The following is a 20,029-nucleotide window of genomic DNA, read 5'->3' on the forward strand; positions in this document are numbered from 1 at the left end:
TAATACTATGTTGAGTAGCAGTGGTGATAGTGGACATCCCTGCCGCGTTCCTGACCTTAGGGGGAAAGCTCTCAGTTTTTCCCCATTGAGAATGATATTCACTATAGGTTTTTCATACATGGCTTTTATGATATTGAGGTACGTACCCTCTATCCCTATACTCTGAAGAGTTTTGATCAAGAAAGGATGCTGTACTTTGTCAAATGCTTTTTCTGCATCTATTGAGAGGATCATATGATTCTTGTTCTTTCTTTTGTTAATGTATTGTATCACGTTGATTGATTTGCGGATGTTGAACCAACCTTGCAGCCCAGGGATAAATCCCACTTGGTCGTGGTGAATAATCCATTTAATGTACTGTTGGATCCTATTGGCTAGTATTTTGGTGAGAATTTTTGCATCCATGTTCATCAGGGATATTGGTCTGTAATTCTCCTTTTTGATGGGGTCTTTGTCTGGTTTTGGTAATGATGGCCTCATAAAAGGAGTTTGGAAGTTTTCCTTCCATTTCTATTTTTTGGAACAGTTTCAGAAGAATAGGTATTAATTCTTCTTGAAATGTTTGGTAGAGTTCCCCCGGGAAGCCGTCTGGCCTTGGGCTTTTGTTTGTTGGGAGATTTTTGATGACTGCTTCAATTTCCTTAGTGGTTAAAGGTCTGTTCAGGTTTTCTATTTCTTCCTGGTTCAGTTTTGGTAGTTGATACATCTCTAGGAATGCATCCATTTCTTCCAGGTTATCTAATTTGCTGGCATAGAGTTGCTCATAATATGTTCTTGTATTTCTTTGGTGTTGGTTGTGATCTCTCCTCTTTCATTCATGATTTTGTTGATTTGGGTCATTTCTCTTTTCTTTTTGATAAGTCTGGCCAGGGTTTATCAATCTTGTTAATTCTTTCAAAGAACCAGCTCCTAGTTTCGTTGATCTGTTCTACTGTTCTTTTAGTTTCTATTTCATTGATTTCTGCTCTGATCTTTATTATTTCTCTTCTCTTGCTGGGTTTAGGCTTTATTTGCTGTTCTTTCTCCAGCTCCTTTAGGTGTAGGGTTAGGTTGTGTACTTGAGACCTTTCTTGTTTCTTGAGAAAGGCTTGTATTGGTATATACTTTCCTCTCAGGACTGCCTTTGCTGCATCCCAAAGGTTTTGAATAGTTGTGTTTTCATTTTCCTTGATTTCCATGAATTTTTTTAATTCTTCTTTAATTTTCTGGTTGACCCATTCATTCTTTAGTAGGATGCTCTTTAGCCTGCATGTATTTGAGTTCTTTCCGACTTTCCTCTTGTGATTGAGTTCTAGTTTCAAAGCATTGTGGTCTGAAAATAGGGAATGATCCCAGTCTTTTGGTACTGGTTGAGACCTGATTTATGACCTAGGATGTGATCGATTCTGGAGAATGTTCCATGGGCACTAGAGAAGAATGTGTATTCCGTTGCATTGGGATGGAATGTTTTGAATATGTCTGTGAAGTCCATTTGGTCCAATGTGTCATTTAAAGTCTTTATTTCCTTGTTGATCTTTTGCTTAGATGATCTGTCCATTTCAGTGAGGGGGGTGTTAAAGTCCCCCACTATTATTGTATTGTTGTCAATGTGTTTCTTTGCTTTTGTTCTTAATTGGCTTATATAATTGGCTGCTCCCATGTTAGGGGCATAGATATTTACAATTGTTAGATCTTCTTGTTGGATAGACCCTTTAAGTAGGATATAGTGTCCTTCCTCATCTCTTATTACAGTCTTTGGTTTAAAATCTAATTTGTCTGATATAAGGATTGCCACCCCAGCTTTCTTTTGGTGTCCATTAGCATGGTAAATGGGTTCCCCCCCCCCTTACTTTCAATCTGGGGGTGTCTTTGGGTCTAAAATGAGTCTCTTGCAGACAGCATATCGATGGGTCTTGTTTTTTAATCCAATCTGATAGCCTGTGTCTTTTGATTGGGGCATATAGCCCATTTACATTCAGGGTAACTATTGAAAGATATGAATTTAGTGCCATTGTATTGCCTGTAAGGTGACTGTTACTGTATATTGTCTATGTTCCTTTCTGGTCTATGTTGCTTTTAGGCTCTCTCTTTGCTTAGAGGACCCCTTTCAATATTTCTTGCAGGGCTGGTTTCGTGTTTGCAAATTCCTTTAGTTTTTGTTTGTCCTGGAAGCTTTTTATCTCTCCTTCTATTTTCAATGACAGCCTAGCTGGATATAGTATTCTTGGCTGCATATTTTTCTCATTTAGTGCTCTGAATATATCCTGCCAGTCCTTTCTGGCCTGCCAGGTCTCTGTGGATAGGTCTGTTGCCAATCTAATGTTTCTACCATTGTAGGTTACATATCTCTTCTCCCAAGCTGCTTTCAGGATTTTCTCTTTGTCTCTGAGACTCGTAAGTTTTACTATTAGATGTCGGGGTGTTGACCTATGTTTATTGATTTTGAGAGTGGTTCTCTGTGCTTCCTGGATTTTGATGCTTGTTTCCTTCCCCAAATTAGGGAAGTTCTCTGCTATAATTTGCTCCAGTATACCTTCGGCCCCCCTCTCTCTTTCTTCTTCTGGGATCCCAATTATTCTAATGTTTCATCTTATGGTATCGTTTATCTCTTGAATTCTGCCCTCGTGATCCAGTAGTTTTTTCTCTCTCTTTTTCTCAGCTTCTCTATTTTCCATCATTTGGTCTTCTGTAGCACTGATTCTCTCTTCTGCCTCATTTATCCTAGCAGTTAGCGCCCCCATATTTGATTGCACCTCATTAATAGCCTTTTTGATTTCGACTTGGTTAGATTTTAGTTCTTTTATTTCTCCAGAAAGGGTTTCTCTAATAACTTCCATGCTTTTTTCAAGCCCAGCTAGTATCTTTAAAGTGATGATTCTGAACTCTAGATCTGACATCGTACTAATGTCCGTATTGAGTAGGTCCCTGGCAGTCGGTACTACCTCTTGTTCTTTTTGTTGAGGTGATTTTTTCCATCTTGTCATTTTGTCAAGAGGAGAATAGATTAATGAGAAAATATACTCTAAGCAAATCAGAAAAGACCTGAAGCAGGGGGAAAAGAAAGGGAAAGAGAGAAAAAAGAAAAAGAAAAAAAAAGATAAAGATAAAAACAAACAAAAACAGAACAAAACAAAGCAAAAAAACAGAATATGATCAAATATGATCAGGCTGGTACATAGATCAGTGCCATACACTAGATTTTGGGTGTATTTTGGTCTGTTCGAAGAAAGTGCCTCCGAAAATTTTAAAGAAAGAAAAACTTATATATGTACAAAAATAAGGGTTGATATGATGAAGGGATGGAATATGACTGTAAAGATGAAATTATAAAAAATTTTATAAAAGGAATTGATAAGCTGTTGGAAAAAAGAAAGAGGATTTAAAAAAAAAAAGGTAGAGAATGTGATCAGGCAGAGAGTAGGAAAAAACCATACACTAGAGATTTAGGGTATATTTTGATCTGTTAGAAGAAACTATCTCAAAATTTTAAAGAGAGAACAACTTATATATATATATGCCAAAAATATGGGTAACTACTATGAAGGGATAGAATATGATTGTAAAAATGAAAAATAAAAATGTTTTTTAAAAAAGGGATTGATAAGATGTTGGTTGAAAAAGGGAAAAAGAAAAATTCAAAAAAAAAAAAAAACCAGTTAAAAAAAATTAACTTTGAAAGACTAAAGAATCATGGTAAAAAGCCATGGATTCTATGTGCATTATTCTCCTACCGCTGGAGTTCTGCTGTTCTCATTGATCTGTAAACTTGGTTTTGGCTGGCTGTTCTTGCTGATCTTCTGGGGGAGGGGCCTGTTGCCATGGTTCCCAAATGTCTTTGCTGGAGGCGGAATTGCCCCGCCCTTTCCTGGTCAGGGCTAAGTAATCTGCTGGGGTTTGCTCTCCGCAGCTTTTGTTCCCTGCAAGCTTTCTGTACAGCTTTGGAGGACGAGAGTGAAAATGGTGGCCTTGCAATCTCCGCCCCAGAGGAGCCGAGAACTCGGGGCGCAGCTCCTCAGTGAGCCCCCAGAGAAAAGCAGTCAGTCACTCCCGACTCCCCGGTCTCCGGCCGCACTGTGTGCTCACCTGGCCTGCGACTGAGGGAGGATTTCTATCTCTGGCACCCGACCCCATGTGGAGTCTCCAAACCCAGCAGGTCCCTGTGGTGTGCTCCTGCGCCGCTCCTCCCGGGGGAGGAAGGGGAGTCTCCCCGGATCTGCGGCGTGTTGGGTCCCTGCTGGAGGAGCAGTGGCCCGACTGTGCTGCGGATCATGGTTTATGGCAACCCCGAGCTGAGAGCCTGCCCCTGGGCTCCGTCTCTGCAGCCAGCTTCCCTGCTCCAATACCTGGGAGCTCTGCCGCACTCAGGCACCCCTGGTCTTTCTGTGACCCCGAGGGTCCTGAGACCACACTGTCCCGTGAGGGTTCCACCCCCAGCTTAGCCACTGGAGCGACGTCCCTCAGCGGAGCCGACTTCTGAAAGTTCTGATTTTGTGCTCCGTGGCTGTATCACTTGCCAGAAGCGACCAACGGAGGCCCCTTCCCCGCCGTCTATCCTCCTGAATATTGCCTCGGATTCACTTCTCCGCACGTCCTACCTTCTAGGAAGTGGTCGCTTTTCTGTTCAGAGAGTTGTTGCTATTCTTTTCTTCGATCTTGAGTTTGTAGGTGTTCAGAATGGTTTGATCCCTATCCAGCTGAATTCCTGAGACCAGATGAAATCCAGGTCTCCTACTCCTCCGCCATCTTGCTCCGCCCCCTAAACTAGTATTTAAAATATAGTTGGTATGCTTTTGTATTCTCTTCTTCAGAATTGAATCAATTTTTTTTTTTTGTAGATATGCATGGGAGAAAACACTATTTTAAAAGATTTATTTCAGAGAGAGAGAGAGAGCAGGCACCCAGGCAGGGGAGCCGAAGTGGGGAGAGGGGGTGGGCAGAGGGAGAGGGGGAGAATCCTCAAGCAGATTCCTTACTGAGCACAGAGCCTGAGGGGATGCAGGGCTCAGTCCCAGGACCCTGAGATCATGACCTGAGCCAAAATTAAGAGTTGGCTACTCAACCGACTGAGCCACCCAGGCGCCCCTGGAGAAAGCACTTCTTTCTAATAGTATCATTTAAAAAGTTCTTTGTGGGGGCACCTGGGTGGCTCAGTCAGTTAAGCAACTGCCTTAGGCTCAGGTTATGGTCCCAGGGTCCTGGTTTGAGTCCCACATCGGGCTCCTTGCTAAGCAGGGAGCCTGCTTCTCCCTCTGCCGTTCCCCCTGCTTGTGCTCTCTCTCTGACAAATAAATAAAATCTTTAAAAAAAAAAAAGTTCTTTGTGTGTTACATAAATAGTGCTACTGCTAATTATTATTAGATGATAAGAGCAGAGGTAAAGTCAAATTGAGATGTCCTTTTTGAGTCTGTAAAAATGTAGATGCTTGGAATTTTTAAATTATTTGAATTTTATTTTAACTAACACTTTGGTTGATAGAGTTGAGAAATATTTATTAAAGGATCATGCTTATTAAGCACTGGTAATGTATCTGTTCAACAGTACTTACTTGCCTAGCCAATTTATGTCACGCCCAGTTCTAGGCCCTGGGAATACAAGGATGAATAAACCATTATGGGATTTATATTTTAGTTGGATAGGAAATGAACAAATTGTAACGTGAAGTGATAAGTGCTTTTGAAAAAATATAACCTAGAGTGAGGAGAGAGAGTATGATGGAGTGGGGACTATTTAGATAGATTAGTCAAGGAAGGCTGTTTTGAGGGAAGAAGAAAATCTTGTAAAAAGTTACTCTGGGCAGATGGAATAGTAAATGGCGAAGAGCATGAGTCAGGATCTAGCTCATTGAGAACCAGTTTGGTATGTTGGAAGAAAGGCAAGAAAACTGGTCTGACAAGAGCAGAGAGAATGAAGTGGAGAATGATAGGAATTGAGGGTAAAGTGATCGGCAGGGGCAGAGCATGTTTGACCTTATTGCCCATGGATTTTATTTTGAGTGTACTGTTGACATACAACATGGAGTTAGGGGTGTCAGCACCCCCCCCCGCCACATACTGGAAAATCTTCATATAACTTTCTGACTCCCCCCAAAATTTAAATAATAGCCTACTGTTGATTGGCAGTCTTACTGATAATTTAGTCAGTTAGCATATATTTTATATGTTATATGTATCATATATTGCATTCTTACAATAAAGCTAGAGAAAAGAAACTTATGAAGAAAATATTACAATGCTGTACTGTACTTACCGGAAAAAAAAAGTCATGTATAAGTGGACCTGTGTAGTCCAAATCTGGGGGCAGAGTTGTGACATGATTTGATTTTTTACAAAGTTCAATGCAGCTACTGAGTGGAAAACTAGCCATAGGAAGGGCAAGGTCTCAAGCGGTGGACCATTTAGGAAGATTTAACAGTGATCTAGGCTTGTGGTTTCCAACGTATTCATGATGATCCATGTGGTGCATAAAAAAAACTGTTAAGGGGCACCTGGGTGGCTCAGTTCATTAAGCGTCTGCCTTCGGCTCAGGTCATGATCCCAGGGTCCTGGGATTGAGCCCCGCATCGGGCTCCCTGCTTGTAGGGAAGCCTGCTTCTCCCTCTCCCACTCCCCCTGCTTGTGTTCCCTCTCTCGCTGTCTCTGTCAAATAAATAAATAAAATCTTAAAAAAAAAACAACAACCAACTTACAACTGTATTTATACTTATTTTTTTAATTAAGCTTTATTAATATTTGATATACATATTGGTACTGGCACCCACATTCCATTTGTATATTAGTTACATGTGACCCACCATTTTTGGCCTGAGCAACTGGGTGAGTGCTGGTATTTACTGAGATGGAAAACAGGGCAGAGCAGGGTTCGTTTGGGGGTAAGGATGGGGAAACAGTAACACAATTTGGGGCATTTTAGGTTTGAGATGCCTCTTAGACGTCTAATGAGATTTATCAGGTAGGTGGTTTAAATGTATGACCTGGAGCCAAGGTTAGAGATACAAGTTTGGAAATCATCAGCATAGAGGCAGTATACAACAACTTTGGAGCCAAACTGTGTGAATACAGATTTCAGCTTTGTCACTTACTGACTTGAATTGTGGACAGGTTAACTTGGCATCTCTCTGCTTCATTTACCCCACCTATAAAATGGAGATAATAAGTGTTTGCCTCACCGGGTTATTGTGAGAATTAAATGAATTAATAAAAGCAAAGTCCTTAGAACAGCATCTGGCATGCAGTACACACTAGATACTAACTATCACTATCAGTTTAAGAATGGTGTTTAAGACCAGGAGATTAGATGAGATGACCTAGGGAATGAATGTAGGTAGAGAAAAGGGCCCAAGGAAGGAGTGCTCAAATAATATAACCTTTCAGATTCAGAGATAGGAGGGAGGAGACTGAGGAGTGGGTTAGGGGTCCAACCAGGAGGATGTGGGGTCTGGAAGCCTGCCTAGTGAAGAAAACATTTCAAGGGGAGAAGTCATCATTGGATAAATTCTGCTCAAGAGTTTGAGTAAGATGAGGACCTGGAATTGATCAATAGGTTTGTTAAAATGGAAGTTGTTGGAGACCATGGGAAGTGGTTTCAGTTGGTGTTGGATATGAATATCTGATTGGAGTGGGTTAAGGAGAGAATTGGAAGTACAGAATTGGAGAACATGAGTATAGACAACTCAGAGGGGTTTTTCTATAAAGAGGAAGAAAGAAAATAGAGTGGTAGTTAGTCCACCAATATGTGCGGAGTCAAGGAAAGGTTGGAGTGGGGTGTGTGTTGATTTAAAATGGAAGATAATGCAGCAAGTTTGTATACTGATTAGAGTTCCCCATTGGGAAGAGAAAACTTCACATATGAGTGACATGGGATAGTTGCAGTAGCCAAGACCTAGAGTAGGTAAAATCAGGTGGTTTAGGGCACAGATGGAAGAATTAGTCTTAGATACTGGCAGGGACCCTTCATCCATTGATGAAGGTAGAGAATATTAGTGGGGATTACAGATAGATTGGTGGATTTGGTTTTTGAGTGCTTTAATTTTTCCAATAAAAGGCAAGATTATCAGGTGAGAGAAGTGGGAAGGAGTTTGTAAGGTTTGAGAGAGAGAGGAAGTGAAATAGGTGTCTTGGAAGGTGGGATAATGAATTGACTAGGGAAGTGCAGGTGAAATGTCAGGGAGTTTCAGTGGCTGATCTGACACTGGAGATCATTACAGTGATTCCAGGAGACAGACGAGGGACATGTGGTCTTGAGAGCATATGCAGTGAAAAAGCAGTGGGGATAACGTCTCCTCTGTTTCTGTTTTGAACTCTAGTCATATGGCTGAGAAGATTGCTCTTGGAACATTCCTCAGATCATGGATATTGACAGAGAAGTTAATAAAAGCAAATAGGCCAAAACCGAGTAATTTCATTTTTGCCTATATTCAGTTTCTGTATCATGTTATTTTGTGTAGAGGATGAGTTTTTAGAGGTGTTTATGTTGCCATATCTCCTTGAGCGTGCCTGCTTTACACAAATGATATCAAGTAGGTTCTGGGCTACTTTCAGTGAATTATATTTGGTTGCTGAGTTACGTTAAAGTAAAAAACTCTAATAGGAAAGCTTAATGGTTAGATAGCCTCACCTAAGTTTTCCCTGGGACCTGTGGTTTCCATTAATCTAGGATTATCACTCATGTTGATTTCATACTTTGTGTTTGATTACAAGTCAATTCAAAGTCTAGTTTTCTTTTCTTTCAGGTGCTGGAGAATCTGGTAAAAGCACCATCGTGAAACAGATGAAGTAAGTTGGAACATGGCCTTTTGTAAAACTACATTTCCTCATAATGCGTGAAAGTCCATAGTATCTTTTTTTTTTAGGTCTGTGGTAATGATTTGTGGTTTTCTTTTTAAAGAATCATTCATGAGGATGGCTATTCAGAGGAAGAATGTAAACAATATAAAGTAGTTGTCTACAGCAATACTATACAGTCCATCATTGCAATCATAAGAGCCATGGGGCGGCTAAAGATTGACTTTGGGGAAGCTGCCAGAGCAGTAAGTGTTTCTCATTTCTTCTTCACTTGCTTTCTTTTAGTAGATGCAGTTAAGCAAAATTTGCTCCATGTTTTAGGGAAATGAATTCAAACAACAAGAGAAGTTGTAGCAAGTACTGTGTGCTCATTTGAGAAGTATTAGTAATCTGCTTTAGGAGATGTAGTAAGATTACCACCACACAGAAGAGTCAAGGAAATGGGATTTTGTGGATATCCTCTAGGTTTCTGTGACAGCTGTTCTTTATTCACTTCTTTTATAGCACTGTCTTATTTTATAGTAGTAAATGCTAGTTAATTGAAATAATCTAAAAGAGGTAGCTCTGCTTTTCTGCAGTGTAAAGATAAAAGGCAAATATCAGTCTCCTGAAACATACTTGAGAAGGACATGAACATTTAGTCACAATTATAGGGACAATTTTTAGGTATTCAAAAATTCCATATCCCTGTACTACTTTGGACTATAACCTATACAGTTGGATTATACCATGTCCTAGGATAGTTCTTGCACACGTCAGATATTCAAAAGTTGTGTTGATTAATTATAATACTTAGTGCACCATGAAGTTCTTGTTTGTAAATTAGGATGTTTGATGCAGTGGAGAGAGGGCCAAAATGAAGGCAGGAGATCTTTTACATCTCCAGCTGTACTCCTAAGAGAAGGCTGGGAATGTATAGAATGATTTCCTAGAACTAAGGGAGTCTTCAGCTGTGTTCAGAGTGTTGTTCTTAGGTGCTGTGGACAATAAAAGGAGGTGACTTGGGAAGGCTGCCAGGAAAGGCAAAGCCTATGTGTCTGTGAAGTAGCTTAGGGACTCTTAGCTGCTCTCAATTTATCAATTAATAAGCTATTATTAATGCAAATTAATATTCAGTAAACGAGTAGAGAAATTGTTGATGGGAAAGATCACAAAAGGATGGTTATAATCGGATGGTATTCAACTAGGAATCCTAGAAGTGGAATAAGGGAAGAGGAGCTGGGGTAAGGATTATAAAATGATTGAAGAGAAGAGCAGCAGAAGAGGGGACAAGGAAATATGTGAGGCACAACTTTTATGTTTTTGTTTTAAAAAGGTGCCGTATCACAATTAGAGACTTTATTTTTCTAAGCCTCTGAGAGGGGGAAATAGGATAGCGAATGCAAGAATAAACAAGGCATTTCTGTCTTACATCTTGCCATCCTTTCTCTACCTCCTGCTTTTCTTTCCCTCTATTCCTTTCTTCCCTCTGCCCCCCGCCCCCAGCTCTCTCCAGTGTTCTTATTTTCTCATCCCTCCCTGTCACCTAACTCTTTGTCTCTGTCATGTTTGCCCGATCCGATAACTGGTTGATGCTACTGTATTTAGTTCTTTTCCTTTCTTTACTGGCTTTTTCTCCATCTCAGTTATTTACACCTTCTCTTTGTTTCTTCCTTTTTTATTTCTCACCGTCTGTCCTTTATATCTCTTGATCATCCCTCCTCCTTTCATTTCTTTCCATTGTCAAATTGGTTGTTATTAATGTTTGGGTCCTCACACTACTTTGTCACCAATACAATTGACATTTTCTGTCTTTGTCCAGTTGCGCTGCTGTAACAAAATACCACAGATGTAGTAGATTGTTAACAACAGACATTTATTGTGCACACTTCTCGGGGCTGGAAGCCTGAGATCAGAGTGCTAGCATGGTCGGATGAGGGCCCTCTTCAGTTGTAGGCTTCTCACTGTGTCTTCACATGGCAAAAGGCGAAGGGAGCTCTCTCGAGTCCCTTTTATAAGGGCACTAATCCCATTCATGGGGCCTCCACCCTCATGACCGTAGTACCTCCCCAAGGCCCCATCTTCAAATACTATGATATTGGCCATTGTGATTTCAACATAGGAATTTTGGAGGGACACAAACATTCAGACCATAGCATCCCTCATCCTTTCATTGCTTCCCTTTATCAAATGAGTGTCATTTATCTTTGGGTGTTAACACTCCTATGTCCCTAGATGCAGCCAACATCTCCTTAATTCCTTTTAGGCCTCCTGAATCACCTAGCTTTCCAGCATCCACCCATCCTAATCTATAGCCCTATGTAATTTTTTGAAGTTTCCTTTTTTTTCCTCCATATGTAAGGGTTTCTATTTCTAGTTCCTCACTTATCCTGGTCTGGTTTCTTATGGTTGATTAGAGAGTGAATGGACAAGAATAGAGATGATGAGGGGTAGGTTGCTTTTTCATATCTGCCTAAGGGTAGAGGTATGAAGTTCATTGTAAAGAGGGGCCTCCTTAAAGACCTATAAGAGGGCTTATTGTGGAGAAGCAAGAGTAGGTCAGTGGAAGAGATTAAGTGGTAAGGGAAAAGTGCTTCCCCTTAAAACTGTGTTTACAAAGTCAGGACAGCAGAAATATGTAGCAATAACTCTCTCTCTGTTTTAAAATTTCTAAAATTAAATTGTGTTATTAAAAAAGTAATGCTTATTGAGGCTTTTAAATAGCTTGTATGAGTAGTTCAAATTTCAGAATGGACTATAATGTCTTCACATGTTAAATAAAGCACTATGTACATAGAAGGACATGCTCAATATTGAGTATGTTTGCCAATTGGTATAATTTTTCAACTTCCCTCAGTCATTTGTTCCCTTATTTAAAATGTTTATCTCTGAAAGAAGAGGGGAATATAGATGTTAGATGCAGTTTCTTAGAGAGGGATGGACATAAAGTATTACTAGAAAGAATGCAGGTAAGCACCTTATAAAGGAGGGCTGTTACTTGGCTGAAGACCCCGAGTTTGGCAGCATTACCTGGAGTGCACAATGGTTAGTTTTGTTTTGTTTTGCTTAGGTGGGTGCATGAGTTTTGGGAACACACAAGTCTTAGGAGTTTTGGGTTGTGATTTCATGTGTGGTCGGAAATGCTTTTTGCTTGCTAGTTTTGTCCTAATGACACTTAGGATACAGTTGATTGCTCCTCTTCCCCCTTTACTTTTTCTTTACCCAGTATAGGTATTTTTTTAGTATCTGCATTTTACTAGTTATTTGGAACTCTCCTTGAGGCAGACAAATAGGAGATTTGAGGTGGGGAAAGCATCCGTGCGACTTGGGTTTATTCAGTTTTTTAAAGATTTTATTTATTTTTTTAGTAATCTCTGCACCCAAAGTGGGGCTCGAACTCACAACCCCAAGATCAGGAATCACACGCTGTACTGAGAGAGCCAGCCAGGCACCAAGTTCGTTCGTTTGTTCTTTCTTTCTTTCTTCCCTTTCTTTCCTTCCTTCCCTTCCCTTCCCTTTTTCCTTTCTTTTTTCCTCTCCTTTTTCCTTTCCTTCCTTGAGACCTGGGTTTATTTTTAAACTATCTGACAAGGGTGGGTAGACTAAAACAAAATTATCAGAGTTCTCGTAGCCCTTTTCTGTCCTCTTTACAGCTCACGTTTTAGGTTTAAAAACTGTAGCCACTTACAAAGCTTTTTGACTCATGAGTTTTTTTGTTGTTGTTGTTGTTTAAATATTTTATTTATTTATTTGTCAGAGAGAGCACGAGCAGGGGGAGCAGCAGGCTCCCCACTGAGCAGGGAGCCCGAAGCAGGACTCGACCCCAGGACCCTGGGATCATGACCTGAGCTGAAGGCAGAAGCTTAACCAACTGAGCCACCCAGGCATCCCTTGACTCATGAATTTTGATCAAATCTCTTTGTAACTTTCTTTTCCTCTTACTGTCTCCCCTCACCACCCACCGCCTTATTTAGAGGATTATTATTCTTTGGGGAATCTAGAAACTGAATTTTTCCCTGAGGGATTTATTTCCCTCACTAGGCTTCCGGACTTCTTAAATAACTCAGTCTCCTCTTCTTCCTGTTGTTCTGTCTGAGCTGAAGGGGGAAGAAGAGAACACTTTTTCCTTAAACTCGATTAATATTTTACTCCCTCTGACGTGTTTAGACTTTACCTCTTACATGCCAGGTTTTTCATTTCTATTTTTATGGTAGACTTCCTTTAACAGAACGGGAATGTGTTACATATGCCTATCTCACAGAGCAGTTTTTCTGTCAAAAAATCATGACTGGGGCACTTGGGTGACTCAGTCAGTTAAGCATCTGCCTTCGGCTCAGGTCATGATCCTAGGATCCTGGGATCGGCCCATGTTGGGCTCCCTGCTTGGCGGGGAGCCTGTTTCTCCCTCTTCCTCTGCCTGCTCCCCCCTTCTCTCTCTGTGTCAAATAAATAAAATCTTAAAAAAAAAAATCATGAGTAAGCAGGGTGGAGATTTGTAGGCCAGTCAGAAGAGGTCTTTTTAGGAGATGGTGGCATGTGGTAGGGGGACTGAAATCATTCCTCAGCTCGACTCTGCACTTTTAACTACAGTGGAGTGAGTAGGGGGAGTGACTTCATTGTAAATTTTCTCAGACTGCCCTGCCTGGAAAGGTCTCTCTAATACTTGTCTTAAAATAATGAAACATATAATGTGCTTGTGTTTTAGAGAGACTCTTGTGTCAAGTCTTTAAGAAGTGGAGAATCATTTGTCTCTCTTTCTTAACTGCTTTCTTCAGGATGATGCCCGGCAATTATTTGTTTTGGCGGGCAGTGCTGAAGAAGGAGTCATGACTCCAGAACTAGCAGGAGTGATTAAACGGTTATGGCGAGACGGTGGGGTGCAAGCTTGCTTCAGCAGATCCAGGGAGTATCAGCTCAATGATTCTGCTTCATAGTAAGTAATTTTTCCATAACAGAAAATAATTTGGTGACCCTAAGAAAGTTTAGGGTCTGTCCTTAACAAAACATTTAAGTAACAGACGCTCTTAGAAGTCTGTAGCATCCCTTTGAAGATGGTTTCAGTTTAGGGTTATATAGCCCTTGGTCATTTTGTATGACTTGGAGAACAACGTTGCCTCTTGGAATGTAAATGGGAGAATTGGCACCATGAAAAGTAGCTCCATGGTAGTTTATAATAAGGAAGTGAAAGAGGAGAGAAATCTTTTGCAGCTGGATCCTGGATCTCTTCCAGTTCCCTCTGCATAAGGACTTTGCATTAATTGCCAGCTAGTGAGGGAAATTAGAATTGTGATACCCCTTTTTATGCACCCAACTCTGTGGCCGGGCTGCACTTTGGATTTCTCTGGTACCAGTCACCACTAATAAATCTTTTGCCAGATCAAGATAGTAGACTTTGTACAGAAAGAGAATGTTGAGTCTTGGAAGGAAGTCAAAGAATCTGTTTGTCAAGGAAATTCTCTTAAGAGTTACATAGTTTGAGAGAATTTGTAATTAATACTTGAGCAAGGCTATTATATGCTATCCTATCTTGCTTCTTTTACAACATGTTTATTTATAAAGACATATTCAGAATGTACTTTTTAATGTACCTTTTGGGGACTTGGAGAGTTCTTGGTAACTGTATCTATCTCTGTACTAATTGGGGACATTTTTAAGCATTAAGGTATTTTCTCCAATATTCTATTTTCCTATCCTTCATTCTTGTTTAAGTTGTTATAAGAAGGAGTTAAATTATATTTGAAAAACTTAGTTATTCTTGAAATGAAAACTTTAGAAACATTTCAGGATTCTTGCCCATTTTTAAATATTTTTTAGTTGCATATGTTGGTAGTTTCAGTAATTCTCCCAATAGTCATGAAAGCTATATTGTTATTATTTTTTCTATCATACATTCATTAAGCTCTGAATCCTTTAACTACACCAGAGAACATGTGATTTATAGAGGGGTTTTTTTCCATAATATTTGATCTAGGCTTGACTGATTCCTTAACATTAATGGTAGTACTTTTATAGAAGCTTGTTAATGATTCACTTATAATAGTGCCACCTGTTCTTCAGTTTTCTAGCCAAAAAATCTTTAGGAATCCTGAAATTACCAAAAATTTAGTTTAGCTTAAAAAAAATTAATTTAGCTTTGAGCAGTCTTTTAATTATTTCACTGAATAAATTACATTTCTTTGGAAGTATTTACAATTTGTTTTTGACTTAGATTAAAAAAAACAACTTTTCTGTTTCATGAATGAAAGAAAGAAATACTCATTCTTATTGAACATAGTTCTTATTTTAATTTTAGTAATTCAAACACCATTCTCGAATGTCCTATCAAATGTAGGAACATACAAATGACCCATTAACTTTAAATGTCTGAGGGCTTTTGGTTTGGTTTGGTTTTGTACTGTGCAACACACAGTTAATTCAGTATTTAGCATTAAGTTTCAGCAATCTTTTTTTTTCTCCAAGATTTTTTATATTTAAATAATCTTTACATCCAACATGGGGCTTGAACTCACAACCCCAAGATCAAGAGTCACATGGTCTACTGACTAAGCCAGCCAGGCGCCCCAGAAATCTTTTTATAATAAGAGTAACATTTCCATATTTGTTTGCTTTTAATTGGCCTTCACAGCTTAATTTTGGTAGAATTAAAACCACTTTTGTGTGGTGTATATAGAACCTACTTCAGTTGTCCTATGCTAGGTTCACACTTTTTCTCATTATCATTTCTGTGATACTGAAGCTCTGATTTTGTTCTGCCACTTTAGTGACAGGTTCAGAATCTTTTGGGAAGGAACTAGTTTAGTCTGTTGATTTGCTATGTACATGGTTGGCTTCACCAGGTAAAAATAAATGTGTGTTTTATTTAGTTACCTAAATGATTTGGATAGAATATCCCAAACCAACTACATTCCAACTCAGCAAGATGTCCTGCGGACAAGAGTGAAGACCACAGGCATTGTGGAAACGCATTTCACCTTCAAAGACCTATACTTCAAGTAAGTCATTAACCTTTTTGTTACATGTGTGAAAGACAAATATCTTTCCTTTAGTTCATATCTCTTAATCAGGGCAAAATTTCTCTAGGCAATAATCTTTGGTTTAAAAACCTGCCATCATATTCATCAGTTGGTATTTGAATGTTTTAACTGAATGGGGGCCCAGGCCTTTCTTCTTTCTGCAAATAGCATCAAATACTTTTGTCCATTTGGAGGAATTTAAATTCAGAATTAAATTATAAATAGCAATAAAAGTAATCATACAGTTATCATTTTATTTTTAATTTTATTTTTTTCAGCTGCTTTTTTGTTGGAATCGTCAAAACAGGTATTGAATGTTTGTTGTTTAGAAGGGTAACAACAATACTAAGTTAAGGATAGATACTTAGTGATGTGGCTTTGTTCTGCCATTTTGATAATAAAACAGAAATGCTTCACTCACCCGTGTTGATCCTTACCGAAGCGCATTTAGGTTTAATGGAATGGAGCTAATATTGTCATGGTTCTTGGACTGATTTGTGCACAGTATCATGTAAACTAAGTTCTTGCTGTAGTGTAGAATGGAAAATTGATACGGCGATAAAGGTATTTTGGCTACGTATGATGACATAAAAAGTGGTTGTTATAGAGAGAGAAAATTCTAGTACATGAATACAAAGGACTTTCTCATTAGCATTAGTCATTCTGAAATAGGCTTCGGCTTGTCTCTGTGTTAATGGTCTTTTGTAAATATTAGAACTGTCCTTTTGGTTCCCACTTCCTGCTTTTGTGACCTTTGAGATTAGGGGTAAACTTTTCCCCTTCAGTATATATTTGTTCCAGCTGCCTCATTACGCTCATATGTGGTCTGTGATTCTCAGCACTGTCGCACACAAATGTAACTTCTAGCTCAGAGCTTCTCCGTGTTCTTTTCTCTGAAAACAGTTGCTTCACAGGATTTGGGAAATCCATACAGAGTTTAGGTATTACTAGATACCACTTGAGGTCTTGAAATCTTAATAAACCAAAACAGGTCAGAAACATGGTGCAGGAAAATAGCAGTTCAGCTGAATATTTGTAGAATAGAAGAGCTGCTTATCTTTAGCACTGATGAATTTATTTAACTGGAGTAGCAAAGGCCATATGGATTTATATCACCCATGCAACCATAAGAATGAGATGTCTTTTGTGTACTGTAAGATTAGTAATCCATTTATAATTCAATGTGGTGAACTTTATTTAGTGTGGGAAACATTCTTGTTGATGTTGTCATAGATTGATCTTTAGTTGGGTAAATCCTTTTGGTCTTCTTATGTCAGGATCAACAGCCAGATCTAGTTAAAGTGCTGCACCCACTTTATTGTTGGTATGTAGATATCTTGTTATGAAGTACTATCACTTCTTCCTTTTCCTCTTCTCTCTAGGCAGAACCACTATCCATTTATTCAAACATTTATTGAGCATCTACTGTATGCAAGGCATTGTGTAATTGCTTACTTGCCTCTCAGTTATGAGGTAATGTTTATAAAATGTTGATCTGTTAGTGAATTATATTGTAAATGTTAATATGTGCTAAAAGCCCACCTTGGGAATGTCACAGTATTCTACTAGTTCTATGGACTTTGTAGAAGAAAACGGAGGGGTAAACTGAAATTATTGGTGTACCAGCGTGTGTCTCCCCTTGAAAGACGTCTGTAGTGATATATATGATGTTCACTTTCCTAAAGCCTATAATATGACCCTGTATTAAAGCCAGCTTGTGACTGCATCATTCCAGGTGACATGACCAAAGGCTGCAAAAAAACCTGCTAGATCAACCAAAAGAAAAGGCTGGGTCATAAAGAAGAGAAGATGACTATTCTCTTTCAAACATACATTGAGAAATTACTCAGTATGTCTTATTTCTCTCAATCTCCAGGGGAAAATTCTTTGGAAATAGACCTTGAGTCACTTTAGATCTGACATACTAAACCAGCTTGGCAAAGTTTACCTTTTAAAATTTTGTCCTCGTCATCAGACATCTATCTTCACTCATTTGTATGCATACCTCCTCAGACGCTGGTACCAGCTAAAAGACAAGCACTGCCGGTGTTCCTCTTACTGTAGGAGGTAGACGAGGACGCTGTTGACAGAAGTACAGCAGTTGAGCCAGGATATCAAGTAATATCCCCAGAAGGGAGTGGTGAACTAAAACTAATCTGGAGTGGAACATAAAGTTTGTGAACAGCTAAGGCTTTGTTGTTATTAATTAGGTTCAAATAAGACGTAGAGTTGGGAAATACTGGTTACGTTTTGTTTTTAGATACTGGGTTCTTAGAGTCCTACCCTGAAATATAATTTACTTTTTCCCCATAATTAATCTCTAAAGTAAGGAAAACATATCTCAACCATACCTCAATTAAAAAAAAAAGAAAGTTAAAAAGTAAGGAAAACAAACTTTTTGGAAGCAGAATGCAAGTTGGAGATTTCTATTTTTTCATTGTTCTCTTTAACTAAAGAGGTAAAGCATTTTGAGGGGTAAGAGCCTGGGTGCTGGAGCTAGAGTGCCTGGGTTTAGAACCCCAGTGCCCATTTGTTAGTAGTGTGCCTTTAGGTACTTAACATACCTGTGCCTCAGTTTCTTCATCTGTGCATTGGAGATAATAGTACTTACAGGAGTGTTGTGAGGGTCAAATGAATTCAGTGTACTGAAGGTGTTTAGGATCATGTCTGGCACCATGGTAAACAATAAGTGTTAGTTAGTATTCTTGTTATTACCTTATATTATTCAGCTCTTCGTTTTTCCTGTCTTTTTTCCCCTTCCTTCCTTTAATCCATTTCAGTGCTTATTCTGCTGACTTTTGGCACGCCTGATACAAGCTTTGATAGAGAGGAGGCGCAACTAGTTATCTAAAATGAGAATTTTGATTATTCCTAGATTTTTTCTCATGTTGTTCTCTTTTACTTTTAACCACAGAGTATTAGTTTGACTACATTTTATTTGCTCCTTGTTTGTCTTTTCTGTTATAAATGGGGTTTTGAATATGCAATAGTGGGAGGTTCCCTAACCATTTCAGTTTAGGGAGAGCTGTATTTGTGACCTTGCTGAATTGTGCATTCTTTCCCTTTACTTAGGATGTTTGATGTAGGTGGCCAAAGATCAGAACGGAAAAAGTGGATTCACTGTTTTGAGGGAGTGACAGCAATTATCTTCTGTGTGGCCCTCAGTGATTATGACCTTGTTCTGGCTGAGGATGAGGAGATGGTATGTTGGATCTTCTGGTAAAAAACCTGTTTAATGCAGCCGGGAAGTGGAAAAGAACTTTTAGGAAGATTTTGTGTATCCATTTGCTCATTGAACCAAATCTTGATTCCTTAATTTTTTCCCCTGTGAGATTAGACTTTTAAAATATTGATCTGTGCCCTACTAATTCTTAAGAGATAAGACAGTGCATTGAGTATGTGAGCAGGATTAAGTCCTCTTGTTAGCCAGTCTTCTTCCCACCTCCCAACCTCCAAGAATTACGAAAATGAGGATTGACTTAGCTTTTGTGTTATCAGTGTCTAGCTTATTTCCACGCGTGCCATTCAGTGCTTCTAAAACTTGGTCTGTTTTTTTCATTAACAGTTCATCCACTTTTACTTTTTACTATTGACACCCCTTTTTTCCCCCTCAGAACCGAATGCATGAAAGCATGAAACTCTTTGACAGCATTTGTAACAACAAATGGTTTACAGACACTTCAATCATTCTCTTCCTCAACAAGAAAGATCTTTTTGAGGAAAAAATAAAGAGGAGTCCATTAACTATCTGTTATCCAGAATACACGGGTAAGGAATCATGAACGATTTTCTTTGAGGTGCACATCGTAGATCAACACTTAGTGACATTCCTACACCTGCCTTTTATTTTGAACGATGCATGTATATCCTTATGGAGAGTGTTCACTGGTAGTGGTATTAACATTAAGCATGTGATTAAGATCCCTGAAGTCTAAAGTGCTATTCCAGACATAATAGAGTTTACTGTGTTTATTTTGTATTTCTGTCCTCATTTTTTGAGTAAAATAGAGAAATATAAAATCAAAATTTGGTGTATGTATGTTCAAAAAAATACAAGGATAAGGTGCAGTCATTGATCACTTAAGACACAGTAGTTGTAAAGAGAGGGACACACACATAAAGAATTTCATTATAGTAGGAAATGTTCACTAACAGAAGAAGGGGATACTGCTGTGGGTTCAGTGTCCTCTTCTTTCTAGAGGAAATGACACTTGGAGTGAGATAATGAGAGGACGAATTAGAAATCATCAAGCAAACAGAGGATTAAAAGCATTTTAG

The 20,029-nt window shown here is 39.0% G+C and overlaps 1 protein-coding gene across 1 annotated transcript in view; it reads left to right on the plus strand.

Annotated features, from left to right (window-relative positions):
* The window catches only part of GNAI3 (G protein subunit alpha i3), a 45,949-nt gene that overhangs the window by 20,207 nt on the left and 5,713 nt on the right, over positions 1-20,029 (plus strand). The window contains exons 2-7 of the mRNA XM_021690316.2: positions 8,708-8,750; positions 8,863-9,004; positions 13,514-13,671; positions 15,602-15,730; positions 18,824-18,953; positions 19,366-19,519. Of these exons, the coding sequence (XP_021545991.1) occupies positions 8,708-8,750; positions 8,863-9,004; positions 13,514-13,671; positions 15,602-15,730; positions 18,824-18,953; positions 19,366-19,519 (756 nt within the window). The remainder of the gene's footprint in view (positions 1-8,707; positions 8,751-8,862; positions 9,005-13,513; positions 13,672-15,601; positions 15,731-18,823; positions 18,954-19,365; positions 19,520-20,029) is intronic.

The sequence above is a fragment of the Neomonachus schauinslandi genome, chromosome 4, assembly GCF_002201575.2.
Source record: "Neomonachus schauinslandi chromosome 4, ASM220157v2, whole genome shotgun sequence".
In the NCBI taxonomy this organism is placed as follows: Eukaryota; Metazoa; Chordata; class Mammalia; order Carnivora; family Phocidae; genus Neomonachus; species Neomonachus schauinslandi.